This window comes from Falco rusticolus, chromosome 7 (assembly GCF_015220075.1).
Source record: "Falco rusticolus isolate bFalRus1 chromosome 7, bFalRus1.pri, whole genome shotgun sequence".
Lineage (NCBI taxonomy): Eukaryota > Metazoa > Chordata > Aves > Falconiformes > Falconidae > Falco > Falco rusticolus.
In genome coordinates, this window is record NC_051193.1 from 70,247,947 (window position 1) to 70,262,297 (window position 14,351).

Below are 14,351 nucleotides of genomic sequence, written 5' to 3' on the forward strand. Positions count from 1 at the left end.
TTAATGCACTTTTGGCTCAGAACCAAATTCAGGGCTGAGCAGAGGCTGTTCAATTCAAGCGTGGCCAGACCAAGTCATATAAATCTCCTCCAGCTTACAAGCAAAAGACAAAACAAGGATTACATCCACCATCAATTCACAATCTCTATGGACTTCACAACAACAGACTAGACAATCACAACTAATTCCATTTAGACATAACTGCACCAAATCAATTTGCATGTGTTTTTAAAGTAGTAAAAGCAGACCTTTTACAAGCCACCAAATGACTTGTTTCAATCTTCTTATGAGAACAAACAACCTGTTAATTCACAGGCTTGATGACAAATATTGTAAAAACAAGCACTGATACTTAAAAAATCTTGAAGGAAAAGGAAAATCTAACACAAACAATACCACTGCATGAAACAGAATATATACAGTGAGATTCTCAAAGCCAGAAATTCAGGAGGAAGGAAGGACATACACATCACTTGTAGGTTATGACATTGCATACATGTAATATTTATTATTATCAGTAGGGCTCAAGAACGGAGAGGACTAAGACCTTGGAAGTGCCACAGTACTGTTTGTGTCAGTTACGCAATACCTACTTCAGCACATACTGGCAACACAATCACATTAACCATACTGGTTTTGCACATGTTTCCTAGTTTTACAACTTAGATGCATCTCCTTAATGCTACATTGGTAAGAAGCTTCTCTTCCAACAAGTTTGCCTTTTCTAAAGGCAAAGAAGAAAAACTGAAGATCAGTATACCAGCACACTTACCAAGAAGTGATGCTGCCTGTTATACTTGAAAGAAATAGCAAACATGGGACAGCCAGGAGGTATAATAAAAATAGCAGCAGATGCCACAGAAGAAAAATAAAGTGCGCCAAACGACCTTAAGAAAGAGTACGATTGGAATAAATTGGTATCAGATAGTAAAACACATATCACATACATTGTTTAAATAAGCAGCAGAACAGAGCCCTACAGCAGAGGTAAGGCTTTATTTATCAAATTATTATCAAATCAGCTAGATACATTATTGCTCAACTCTTCATGAGATGATGCCTTCTGGAATGTGAGCTGTCTACCAAAACAATTTGTACCACATACACATAAGAGGGTTTTTCTTTTTTATGGCTGGTTCATTCCTGGCATAACTGAATACATTGAAAAACCAGGAGTGGGAATTCCTGGACAGTAAGACCATTTGCCACCTCCTCAACTGAAGGGCTGAAAATACACACTATTTGATGCAATTAACGTTATGATTCATTTCAGTTATCAGAAGTTCAAGAGTATAACAAGCTTTAATGTATTTGTAATATTTCTGGCATTATTTTTTTTTTTAATTTCTGAGAGCATATTAAAGTAACAGGTAAATACTCTGTCAGAAGTTATTCTGAACTGGAGCCTAAGGACACTACTGTATTACGCACATTGGAAAGGCACATCTACAGTAACACAGAATCAATTTCATGCAATTATTACCCAAACAGTAATGAAGCAAGAGGGAATTAGTAAGGATACAAACTGCAAGAATAAAATCATGTCAACTCTGGAAGTTTTTCCAGCATTAATGGTCTTTCAGGATGCTCTTTTTAAACTTTTCCAATATCATTAGGGATTTAACCTCTTCAGATATCACTAAGGAATGGCCTGAGCAAGAGAAGTATGTAAACAAAACAATCAACCTAAAAGCTAAATCACTGTACAGCTGTAGCTCCTTCCAGCTTTGCACAGCTTCACAGTGTAATTTCCTATTAACCCTCAAAAAAATTGTGTGGGTTTTTTTTTTTAAGGAAGTACAAGTAGACCCTGTCATACCAGAGATAACACTACAATGTCTGACATGCGCTGTTTACTCACGAACACATGCTAAGTGGTCACACATCATAACTACACCTTATTTCATATGTTCACAGTTTCAAAACCACTTTCAACAAAAAAAAAAAAGTAAGTATAAACTGAAACATTTCTTAAATCTTGACCATAATTGAAAATTTGTTTCAAACAATTAATGAGCATATTAGTCACAAACCACAACATTGTACTCTTTCAGTTTGCACTCATGAGGCTGCACACAGACCGACTTAATTGTCCAAGTCCTTCCAGCAGACCATCTCCTGCAAGATGCTGTACAGCTGCTAGAAATCACCACCTCGCCAAGGAAAAATTCTTGGACTATCCTTTAAAAAAAAAATAATAATTACTTAAATCTGAATTTATGCAGTGTATTGTTAACACTGTGGAAGTAATTGCCATCCCAGCTTGTTAGAAAGCATTAAGTACCCTAATAGCTCCCTACCTATTGATACTCAAATGCAGAAGGACTGTGTACTCTCCAATACTGGAATTATACCTACATCAGGATCAGATTTCACCTGTTACCTTTCAAGCTAAGATGGAAGTCCTAGCGCAACAGCAGGATTGGGGATGAAACCTCCATCTTTTGGAGAAAGTACTAGAGTGAGTCTAAGAAGATTCAAACTTGACTTAACATTTCTACAGGCAAACTCACGCATCAATGGGGAAGTCGTTCGTCTTCTACATTATACTTCTGCTATCTGGACAACTGAACAATAAATAAATAAATGGTTTTTCTTATAAAGGCATTCTCTTCTCTTTTTTAGACCATAAGCTCTTTCGGACACAGTGCCTCACAGAAGCTCATCAAGTATCTGGACTAAGAGAAGACTCAGTGTCAGCTGAGATGCCTGGATAACAACATGACCTATACATTGATTATGCTCTTAAAGAAAACAATTGCACTTGGACTTTCCAACTTAATATTTCTTAAGACCATTCAGACAAAGAGTAAACCCCAGTGTGGTGAAAATTCATTAAATTAATTACTGCTTATGAAAAAGCCTTTGCCTTTAATTAGGGATCACTTAACCTGGACAGTGAGCTCAGGAAGCTCAAGTACAACTTCAATGAGCAGGTGGTGCTTGTCCTGAGCCCCTCAAACAAGCAAGATAAGAGCAGGAACAGCCAGACAATCAATATTGTGTGCAGCTGTGTCATGACATTAACTCCACCATGCTCGGGCATCTGGCCAACATCCCTGGCATGTGTGAACCTTACGAATCATGTGATACTGCATGCCTGCACTAAGCCAAAATGCAAAGGTTTACATACGCTAGGTGTGTAAACTATTTTTGTTTTGCACTGAGTATAAAGGTGGCAAGCTCCAGGACTGGGGTCAGAAGCCTCACCTACAGGTGGACACACCACGTAGGAATTTTCCCAGTTACCAAAGGATTCCAGGAAGCCAGCTGCAACAGAGCTTCCCAGACGAAGGGTGGGCTTGTATGATGTTAAGGTGGTAATTGGTGATATATCCTTTTCTTAGACTCCGTAATGATTTGATGCTTTCCTCCTATTGCTTTTTTATCATATTGTGCATAACAACTAATACTGTTTCCTTTTATCATAGTGCATGCTATTTTTCCTTTATTATAGTGTAATATAATAAACTGCATTTATTCTTATATGTGATTTGGAATTCATTTTTGCTTGGTATCCAGTCAATCAGCAAAACACCTAGGTATCTGCAAAGTGTCTACTGAAGTTCTCTGCTGGGAGCTACTCAGTTTTGTAAAAGCACCAATACCATGGAATTCTTTCTAATCATGAAGCCCAAGACCTCTTAGGAGAAAGGAGGCAACACAGCCATGTTTCTGGCACCTAACAGCCCCATGCTTTACTGATAAGATACTTCCCTAAGAGAGTATTTCTGTTCTTACATGTCTTATATTGGCAAAGGAAGAAAAGAAAGAACATCCTGGAGCTGGAGAGTAGAGGGAAGGAGAATACAGAGAAAAATAAAATTCAGAAAAATGTGTAGTAATCTGTGGCTTTTTCTCCCTAGCAGGAAAGGCAGGGAGGGAATACAGTTTGAAACTTCAGAAGACAGCTGCATGAGCAGAACAATACACTAAGTGCTCCATTGCCTGCTATAAATAACTGAGCAATCACCAGTTATTAAACCATAATGAGGAAGGCATGGAAAAGTATCTCAAATAGGCCTCATTTTGCCTACTCTAGTTTAAGTCTCATCCATCATACGAGAAACACATTTTCATCACTATCCCCAAACACTAAATGTTGTTTATTCAGTGGAAATACTGTTTAAAATGTCCTACTAGTTACAACATCTTCACGGTAGCCTTTCTGCCAACTCAACAGACCTCATCTCCTTTCCTATTCACTATCGGTCATCTCTGTTCTTCTACTTACTGTCTCACAGTCATTGCAGCATGAGACACATTGCCCTGATTTTTATTTTCCAGGAACTCTGGTGTACCAAAACTTTGCAATTATTTTTCATCTTAAGTGAATGCTTAATTCTCTTCATGTTTACTTCTATTCTAACTCACAAATGTTTTTATTTCCCTCTTTGCATCCAAATTGGATGTGGGAGAATCATCTCAAATAGGATTTTTTTTCCTATTTTCCTGAAAAAAAATACGCAGCAAGTAGCATGTAATGTTATTTGGGCCACTCATTTTATTCATTGGCCTGTCTGTGATATTGAAAAAAGAAAAGAGGAAAAAAGTTAGGTGAAGCTTGCCCATTCCAGGTCAGGAAAGGTAGTGCCACCTGATCTGGGAGACTCACAGAATACCTTAAGTGGCAGCCTATGGAAACGCAACTTCACAAAGAAATGACAGGAAATGAAATTTACCACAATTGTTTATAACCCCACATCACACAACTGTATTAACAAGACTTCGAGGCATGCAATAGAACAAATCCAAAGAATGGCGATTTCAGAATGCCAGGTCAATGTAGAAAACATAAATCAAGTTACGAAAATGCTGGGGAGGTGTGTTTACTTTGGGAGGCAGAGGAGACTGCTGAGGTTTTGTTTGTTTTTTTAACCACCTTCCTACTGCTAATACACAATTCCTTCAGTAGGATCTTCAGCTGTCTGGCAAGATACAAAGTTGCACAAAGACAAACATTGTTATTGGTAACATTTACTAATGTTAATAACATGAACATTATATAAATAACAATACCATCAGGTAGCAGAAACTTTTCCCCCTCTAATAAACAACAGATACTGCAAACCAAACAGAAAAACATAGTAAGTGATCAACAGAACAGGCTCTTATACAAGTTATTGCTCAACCTCACATGCTCATGGGTCTTTTCCTGACCCCAATGTCAGAATAATTTAGACTGTTTTGTAAAACAAAAAAAGGGAAAAGTAGATCAGCATGCGGAACAGAGATAAAAGGAGGCTCAGTTTAAGTAGGCTAATAAAGCTGCTCACACCTAACAATCCTGCACATCTCTTAGAAGTCTCATTTCTCAACTTCAGATGTGAAACAGAAAACTGGTTTATTCCTACACTTTAAGAACTTTTAGTCTGCTTCCTAGATTGTTTTGAGCAATTCAATCCTTACTGACAAGTTTCACACTAGTAAAAGTTAAGTGCCTATTTCATTAAAAACAATTAAATGAACCTAAAACCAAGTTGGCTCATTAAAAAAAGGAAATTCTGCAAGTTTCAGCCTACAGCAACTATAGAAAAGTTATGAGTCTCTCTATAAACGTTGCGGTTGAACATGCTGATGTAGTGCGATTTGAGTAGCACAAACCCAAAGGGTGTAACTACATGGCACAAGCCATACTGTTCTCAAGTACCTGAACTAGCTTCAGAAGTGACATTGGCAACAAGAACTTCAGCAAAGTGATTCTCCCGAGAATCACCCCAAACAGAGCACTAAAACTCTTTATTTCTGCTTTGAGTTTCCTTAACACAGGATAGCATTGCAGTTATGTACGTATACATGACGTACCCAAAGAGCAGCCTAGCAGCAAGTGCACGGATTCTACTCTAAGACAAGTTAGATCACTCTTTTGCTTAAATATTTAATCTCTCTTTAGTGCTATGATGTGCTGTGAAAGACAGTTGGATGCCCACTCTTTGACACTATTGCTAGGCTAAACAAACTCAGCTCTTTCAGTCTCCTCCCTGCAAAGCAGGTTTTCCATTTACTGGAAGCCAGCAGTGTTTCTCCAGCCTTGCTCCATTTTGACTTATCAGAGACAGCAATATTATGATGGAACAAGCAGCGCAAACCAATCCATGCCATTTCTGACCTTCCCTTGTACAAGAAAGCCACAGTAAATTATGTATACCTTTATAATAGTTACTACCAAACAGCCTCTTGGGCCTAGAAAGTAATGGCTGAAGAGTTTCACTTAAAAAATATTGTCTTGAACACATTCCAAATGCTTACTACTTGTAATTCATCTCCTCATTAGCAATTAAATGAAGTCATATTGAATTTATTCCATCCTAATTATTTTTATTTGACACATTAACATTGAATCACTTTGCTCCTTAGTTTCCTGGAATATCAAGCAATAACACAAACTGTTAGAGCAGGCTTAAAAGGATGCAGTCGCCAAGACAGCGGCTGCTTCATAAATTATTTCCATTTTATGCAGGAAACATTACTTCAGAAGAAAAGCCGACATTCAAAACCATCTCCTAACAAAAGAACGAACACTCATTTCCAATGTTGGAATATGAGCATAAAATACAGTTGCTCACATAGACCTGCGAGCAAAACAGATTGATAATGTGCTAAGTGAGGTTCCAGCCTGCCAGGGAGCAGGTGCCCGTTGTTTGTTCCTACCCACACCGTGCAGACGAGGCGGGGAGCAGGCCGCAGCTCCCCCCCTCCGGCCGCTGCTCACCCCCCTCAGGCCTCCGCTGCCTTCACGGGGACCACCGGAGGGGAGCTCCCTGCGCCCCAGCGGGCCCCGCAGCCCCCCCACCTCAGGGGAGCACCCGGAGAAACAGCTCCCTACACACCGGGCTGCAGCCCCCCCTCCCCAGGCGACAAGGCACACGCGGAGTCGCTCCGACCCAGCCGGGGGGCACGCCGCGGGCCTCAAGCCGCTGGCCCCCGGGAAAGCTGGGCCAGGCCGCGGCCACCCCCGGCCCCGCCGAGCCCTCCCCACGGCGGGCCGCAGCACACCCGGCGGGCGGGACCCTCGGGGCGCCGTCCCGCTCCTCACCCAGGTACTCAGGCCCCGGCAGCGAGAGCCGCTCGGGGCTCAGCATCCTCCTGCCGCTGCTCCTCCCCAGCTTCCGGCCGTTTCCAAGGCGCCCGACGCTCCCAGCGCTCAGGGCCCGGCGCCGCTCGGCCGCTCGGCCCGGCTGGGAACACGCCCCCGCGCCGCCAGCGTTCCGCGCCCAAAAGCGCCCGGGCACGCGCGGCTGCCTAGCCCCCGCCTCGGCCCTCGCCTCAGCCCCGGCCCCCGCGTAAGCCCAGCCGCTCCGCACAGGTCAGGGGTGCGGGCCAGGCCGGGAGTTGCCTGGTGGGAAGGGTCCCTGGAGGATGGCGGTGACATGGCGGCCTGCCCCTGAGGAAAGGGGCTGCAGGCAACATGGCAGCCTGGCTGGGAGAAAGGGGTGGTGGGCGATGCCCAGGGCAGCGTGCTTCAGGGCTGAGGGGCGCCTCAGCGGGGCAAGGGTGAGCAAAGCTGAAGAGCCAAATGGCAGAAGGAGATTTGTGTGTAAAGGCATTCTGGTTAGATTTAGGTGGGAAATCAGGAGGTGCCCAATGCCAAGGGCTGTTGGGCCTACAGCTGTTGGAAAAAAGACTCTAAATTTAATAACTGGAGCGCTGGGCCCAGTGCTGGGCTCCCCAGTTCCAGAGGGACAGGGAGCTGCTGGGGAGGGGCCGGCGGGGGCTGCAAAGGGGGTGAGGGGCTGGAGCATCTCCCCGGGGAGGAAGGGCTGAGCGGGCGGGGGCTGTTCAGCCTGGAGAGGAGCAGCTGAGAGGGGATGTCACCCATGGCTGCAGGTATCCCCGGGCGGGTGCCCAGGGGACGGGGCCAGGCTCTTCCCAGCGGTGCCCAGCGGGGGGACGAGGGGCACCGGGCACAAACCGCCACACGGCCGGTTCCCTCTGAGCAGGAGGGAGAACGTGTGTCCCTGGCGGGTGGCGGGGCGCTGGGCCGGGCTGCCCAGAGCGGCTGGGGAGGCTCCTTCTGCAGGGCCATGGTGCAGCCTGTGGGGAGAGCCTGCGGGGGGGGATGGGGCTGGGGGCTCGGGGGACACTGCCCGCCCCAGCCTCCCTGTAATTCTGTGATTTGAAAGTGAACGGTAATAAGTTAATGAAGGGCACTGTGTAGCACCCTTGTCCCAGAGAGCAGGGGCCGAACAAGGTGACCAAAGAGGTCCTCTCTAGCTGCATCCAGTCTGTACGATACCTGTGCTGTTTTTTGCAACCCTTGTGCTCAGGAGAGGGATGTATGGGGAACGTCGGAAATCATCCTTTGTTCACATGGAAGTAGAAACAAGCGGAAAAGTCCTGAGCCACGGGCTCTTTCTGTTCTTGTCTGGGAATGACCCTTGTTGCAGGGATGTAGGAGAGGCAGAGCTCTTCTCTTGGCTGCAAGCAGGCGGGCTGGACTCCTCTTCCCCAGAAGCTGATGGGGCAAAAATTCCTAGATTACTTTGCAGTTTCTTGCATCACCATTAGAAAAATCCCAGCCCAGGATGTAATCCCAGTAGTTAAAAAACAAAACAAAACGAAAAAAAGCCAAACCTGGAAGTGGTGTCTATGTTTTTACTAACAAATGCAAAAGAACAGAAATTAAGTAAACCACTTGTGCATGCCTATAACCTGCCTTTATTCCACTGCCCACTGGAGTAAAGAGCTGAGTATGGCTATTGGCAACTCAATTTTTAACCTATACTCAAAGCACTGCCACAGTTAAAAAGAGCAAACAGGATGTTATAACTTTACCTATTTATATCCCCCCATGAAATTGCCTGGACCGCTCCACTGTCTTTGGCTTCTTTGGTCTTTAAAAGGCTTAGATATAAATATTTCAAAGATGAGCAAAGAGAATAATTTAGGGAGCAGACAATGAGACGCTCCAGCATGAAGAATGATACAAAAAATGTAAGATTGTCTTAAAGGGGATAGGCATAACATAAAAAAAATCATGTTATCTAAAATGATTTGTGTTACAGTGAAGCTCATTAAAAACTCAGATTTGTCAGTTTTGTGCATTTTGTTACAGGCTTTAAATTTAAAGCCTGGAAATTTTTTGTAAGAGGTACTATTAGGTTATAGGATACATTAGCACAGGTATTTTTGAGGCCAGGGCTTCAGAACTTAGAAAAGTAGGTATTTTCAAGCAGAATGAGAAGACACAGGATTATGTTGTTATATATAAAATCATGGAGAAAAAAGAGCACAACATCTGTAGGAATATGAAGTATCCTACTTCACAGTGAAGCCAGTTATCTGGGGTTTTAGAAAACATCTTTCCTAACATGATGTCTATTCCATAACTGCTTGCTTTAGGGTTTCTGGCAATTTTCAGTGAGATATCTGGTTCTAGGCCACTGTTGGAGAGGAGAAACAGAACTTGACAGACCCCCTGTGATCATTACATTCAACAGCACAGTTCCTGCACTTCTAACACTAGTGTCAAGATCTCTATTTTCACGAAGCAATCCTTTATCATCAGCCAGGCAATTTCACTGGTGTTCAGAAGCCAAATCTAAAAGCCTTCCTCTCCCATATCGGTAGTCAGCTGAGCTGGTAGGAGCCTTCCACAGGTTGTGCACTGTTTCTTTTTTTATTTTTTAAACCATTTCTGTAAACCACAATTTATTCTTGATCAATATCTGGAGCAGTCATTTACAGAAGGTCTTTACAGTCCAATTTTAAATACTACATTCTAATATCTATCTGGGATTTTTTTTTCATGTTACTCTTTGGTTTCTACGGGTTGGGCTATGTTATTTCCTTTAAACCAGCTAAGGGAATCCTTTTGGACAATGAGCCCTTTTGTGGTTTTAATAATGACAAGTTTCAGTAGTAGTGGCGCCTGACTGTTAACAACTCAAAGAAAACTATATAAAAACAAGATGTTATTTCTGGAGCCATTTATAGACTTTCCTGTTTATTATTATTTCTCTGACCTTGCCAGAGCCAGGATTAGGTGATATAACAGATCAGCTGCAGCACTCACCTGTTCTCTCACACTCATGACCTGAAAAGGGACAAATGCTGCATGCCTGGCCATAGGTATTAAGTTTGTTTTCCCATGTTGATTTTAGAACCCTAGACTAGTGCATTTTAATAAATAAAGCAGGCTTTTCTGGGTCACTGGAAAACATATGCAAGTTTGATAGCTGCCCCAAGAGGGGCAAATCTACCAGAGGCTTAATGTTCTTTTGGACCCAGCTGGAAGAGTGATGGTTGAAAAAACCCTTTTTTTTCTCTGTCACAAGCCCTTGGTAGATTATCAGAGGTGCAGGTCTCACTTCAGGGCAAGCATATGGAGTACACTTTTAGGGTCACCATCTGCCCTGGGAATCATGATGGTGCTTACATCTCTTAACTAAAGTTGCTGAGTTTTGTCTACCAGGGATATTTAGGTATTCAATCAGTCTTTCAGGGAGGATCAGCTGGACTACATTGATAACATTTTGTTCACAGCCTCTTCCAGAGTTAAAGAGACCTTGATTTGATTTAGCATAATTAACTTCAAACTGTGGTTTAAGTAGTCTTTCAGAAATCATACCTATAGGTAAACTGGGCTAATTTACTTATATAAGAGTTCATGTGACCACCAGTTTGAAAACAATGGTATAATTTATGTCATGAAAGAAAATTACTTTATCATATTTTGATGCATGGACTGAAAAACTCCTTTCTGTGTCAGTTTTATAAGTGTTTCTCAGCAATTTAGCTTAAATCAGACTTCTGTTTTCCTCCATTCCTACATATTTTGCTCCCACTATGTTAATTGCTTGGCTTACTCCTTGCTGGTTTTATGTTCACCTTCCTAAATTATACCATAGAAGTTGAGCTGAAATATTTTCCTTTTATTAGCCAAAGTTCTTCTGAGAAACAGCTCCTCTTTCAGAGAGAGTATTATATGGAATAATAAACAGGACTAGATATCAAGAAACAAATTCCAGAGGAAATGCCGTGTTTTAAACAGACTGAGTCATTTTGTCTGGCTTCTCTTACTTTTTCTTGGAATGAGATATTTTATTTGCTTACAATTTTAGCAATTATTGCTAAAGTAATTACAATAAAGCCTAGGCATATTGGAGGAAACTTAACTTTTCTATTTTTTTTCTCTTCAGGTGACAGCTGGAAATGCTATCGCTTTAAACATTACAACTGCAACATCCACAGAACTAGGCTGTGGGCAGTCTTCAGTCCTGTTCCATCTGACTTCTATGAAATTAATGTAAGCCAGTTTCACAGAAACACTAGGAAACTGTTTATACTTTCTTGTTGATCCCTTGACCATCCAAAGCCTTGTCCTATTTTAAAAAGCTAAGAGCCTGTTTTGTGCAGGACTTAGCTTTTGAGGTTTTGATGGTGCTTTGGGCTTTTTGAGGCTTCCCACACATTTGCCTGTTGAGCTTTACCTAGTACATAACAATTAATAAAATTGCAAGTGTGATAACAAAATGTGTTTTTCTTAAGACACCTGAAAAACAAGTCATAATGAGAGGAGAAAAACACTGACTTAAAGAACTGTCAATCTTTATTGATAATCTATTATTGCAAGCACCATAGCAGAGGTAAGTTTTGAGGAAAGAGCTGAAGCAATGGAGAATAAGAGCCTCACATGCTGTTATTTATGTAAATTATTGGAAATCTTGTAAGTGAAATTAAGATTCTATTATGCAATGCAGTTTAAAAATCAGTGGTGCTGAAACTGGATGATTCATTTATGAGTCAGTTGCAAACCCATAAAACCCTCCCATTAAATTTCTGATTTAATAATTACTTCTATGAATTGTGACCAAACTTTGTAAACACATGCACTAAAAATACAATTCTCTTAAATGAAAAAGTCAGCCAAGATCACAATGAAATTATGCGATGAAATCCATATTTTCATATTGTTGATTCCTCAGGAGACATTTACAGAGAAAGTTCCAGTACTTTTACTGCTTATCCTAATCCTAGCCTTCTCAAGTTGAATGAACAGTTTATCTGGTTCACATGCAGCATAGTGCTTTTGCATGAGTACACCAATCATTATTCTCTAATAATGCATTATTAATATATATTAGTTTATCTTTTGGAGTAAAAACTAGACAGATAGGACTTACATTGTTCTTTAAGATCAATGGTCTTTAAAGAAATCGCAAAGTTTCTTACTCCTAACATCTGCCACAAGATGAAGTCTGGAAACAGCTATGTTTTCCAGCTAGTGACAGAACATGACAACAGACAACAAGACAGCAGCAGTTCTCTTAAGTAGCCAGCATTTGTACCACTAAAGGGCTTAAATATGCCTTCTTTAATTGTGAGAATAAACTCAGCCAGTAAGGTGTCATAAGGATGCACGAAACTGTGCTGTGAATGTTATGCCATCATAATTTTTTAAAATTTATTTACTAGCTTACCTGCATTTTAATCTGGATTGCTGAGATATTTTTTCCCCTTGAACTGGTGGACAGAAAGAAAGCAAGCAGAGTTCTGATCTAATTTACAGGTCTTTCTGTATTGATGAGCTTTATGTTCACCTGAGGATTTTGGTCTAATCAAGCTCCCAGATCCTTGTATTTTAAATATAAGTTGTTAGGAGAAAAAACCTTGAAACATTTTTCTACTCCTCAGACATAGGAATACTTCTAAATTCTGGGTGATCTGCTTATGAGAAGAGGGAATATTATTATGATAGGTTCTCCTGGCACATATTAAATACCTGTCCAAATTCTGGTTGGCTTTGAGCTTAGTGTTAGCAAGCAAAGTTGGCTTTTTTTTTTTTTTTGGTAATGGCAAACTGTTGAAAGACTCTACTTCAGTTTTTGTTCCTATTATCTCGTCAGGAAGGAAAGGACAACATCTTTAAAAGTACTTAAGTGCCAAGCGAGTGACCCTTCTCTGCTGGAATGCTGCCCCACTAATGATGCAGAGAAGAAAAACAGCCATTTCTGGCAGAGTTTGCAGAATCTCTCATGCCAAAAAAAAAAAAGTCTAAAATGCCTGGTAAAAATAAATATCACTATGAAATTCTGGCATGGGAAGTATTTCTGACAGCCAAAGCTTAGCTCATCCTGGGGGGTAACCCAAGAAGGCCTGCAATTTTCATTCTTTATTCCTACTCATCGAATGTTCCTTGCAAACTTAAGCTGCCAGACTGTGTTATCTATTAGACCAGGTGTCTGTGTGAGAAATTTATAAGTAAATGGCTCTGTGTGTGTGCAAGACAGTAGGCAAATTTATGTGGGAATGAGCTATTGCTTCTTGGGCTGAAGTAAAGCAGTAACTGATGGCTGTACTGGCCAGCTCATATGGGAAAGGTATATAACTTTCTGTGTGCAGTACAGAGATTTAGCACATTCAAAATACTGTGAAAGTATTTTGTCCTATAACATGTACCTGGAAAAGCAAATGATGAAACCAAGGGAAAAAGAAAAAATGAAAGAAAAATGTTATCACAGATTCATTAAATCGTGGAATTCTTGCAAAACAATCCTTAGTTCTGCTTGTTAGGTACACAAAAGAGAGCCTGAGTGTTTATTAGGGCTGTTGTGAGAAAGCACTGTGGAACCCTGCAGCTATGCAAGAGCTGAAGTCAGTATTTATTTTTTTTCTGAAAGCACACATTGGTATCCCAGTCATTCACTGTGTAATATAAGAGGACAAAGTGATGAATGTTCTTTCCTTTTCCCTCCATAATACTTGAGGTGTTTTCGAGAGTAATGTCTTTTGGAGTCACTAGAGGAGATGATAGAGACCAGAAGAGGATATAATGGTAGGAGTACTTATGAAGAGAAGCTGAGTAGTGGATGGGAGACAGAAAGGGTAGTATGTGAATCACTTACTCAGAGAAAAGATAAGCCACAGGAGACTGAAACAGCAAACGAAGATCATGGCAATTAATTGTAAACAGAACAGAGGGAACATGGAACCTTTTACAGAATATAGTAGCAAATGAAGACATTAAATTTTATCTGAGAAACTTGTTTAAATTTCTCTTGATTTGTTAACTTTAGCATGCTAGTTTCTAAAACACAGCAAAAGAGATTGACTATTCTGCATTAGAAACTGATAATAAAATGCTAAGTAGTAAGAAAATATCCTTAAGGTTCCAACGCTTAAACTTCACACTTTGTGTTAGTGAACAAAGAGTTGTTCCTTGGACACTTAGAGTTTAGGTGTGGATCAAAGTTTCTTTCAAACTCCGTGACTAGAAACCATTTCTGATATTTACTAAGCATACTCAGTATACTCTAGGTTGTGTGAAACAAAAACCTGCAGTCTCTATGACAAAGTTTTCACTGTGCATTAAAAGCATGGTTTTGTGCTCGCTGAAGTCACCGATAAAA

At 41.1% G+C, this 14,351-nt stretch overlaps 1 protein-coding gene across 1 annotated transcript in view; it reads right to left on the minus strand.

The window, feature by feature from the left end:
* The window catches only part of C7H11orf49 (chromosome 7 C11orf49 homolog), an 86,023-nt gene extending 78,746 nt beyond the window's left edge, over positions 1–7,277 (minus strand). Inside the window, exon 1 of the mRNA XM_037393346.1 lies at positions 7,037–7,277. Within this exon, the coding sequence (XP_037249243.1) occupies positions 7,037–7,082 (46 nt within the window). The 5' untranslated portion in view covers positions 7,083–7,277. The remainder of the gene's footprint in view (positions 1–7,036) is intronic.
* Positions 7,278–14,351: the final 7,074 nt, after the last annotated feature.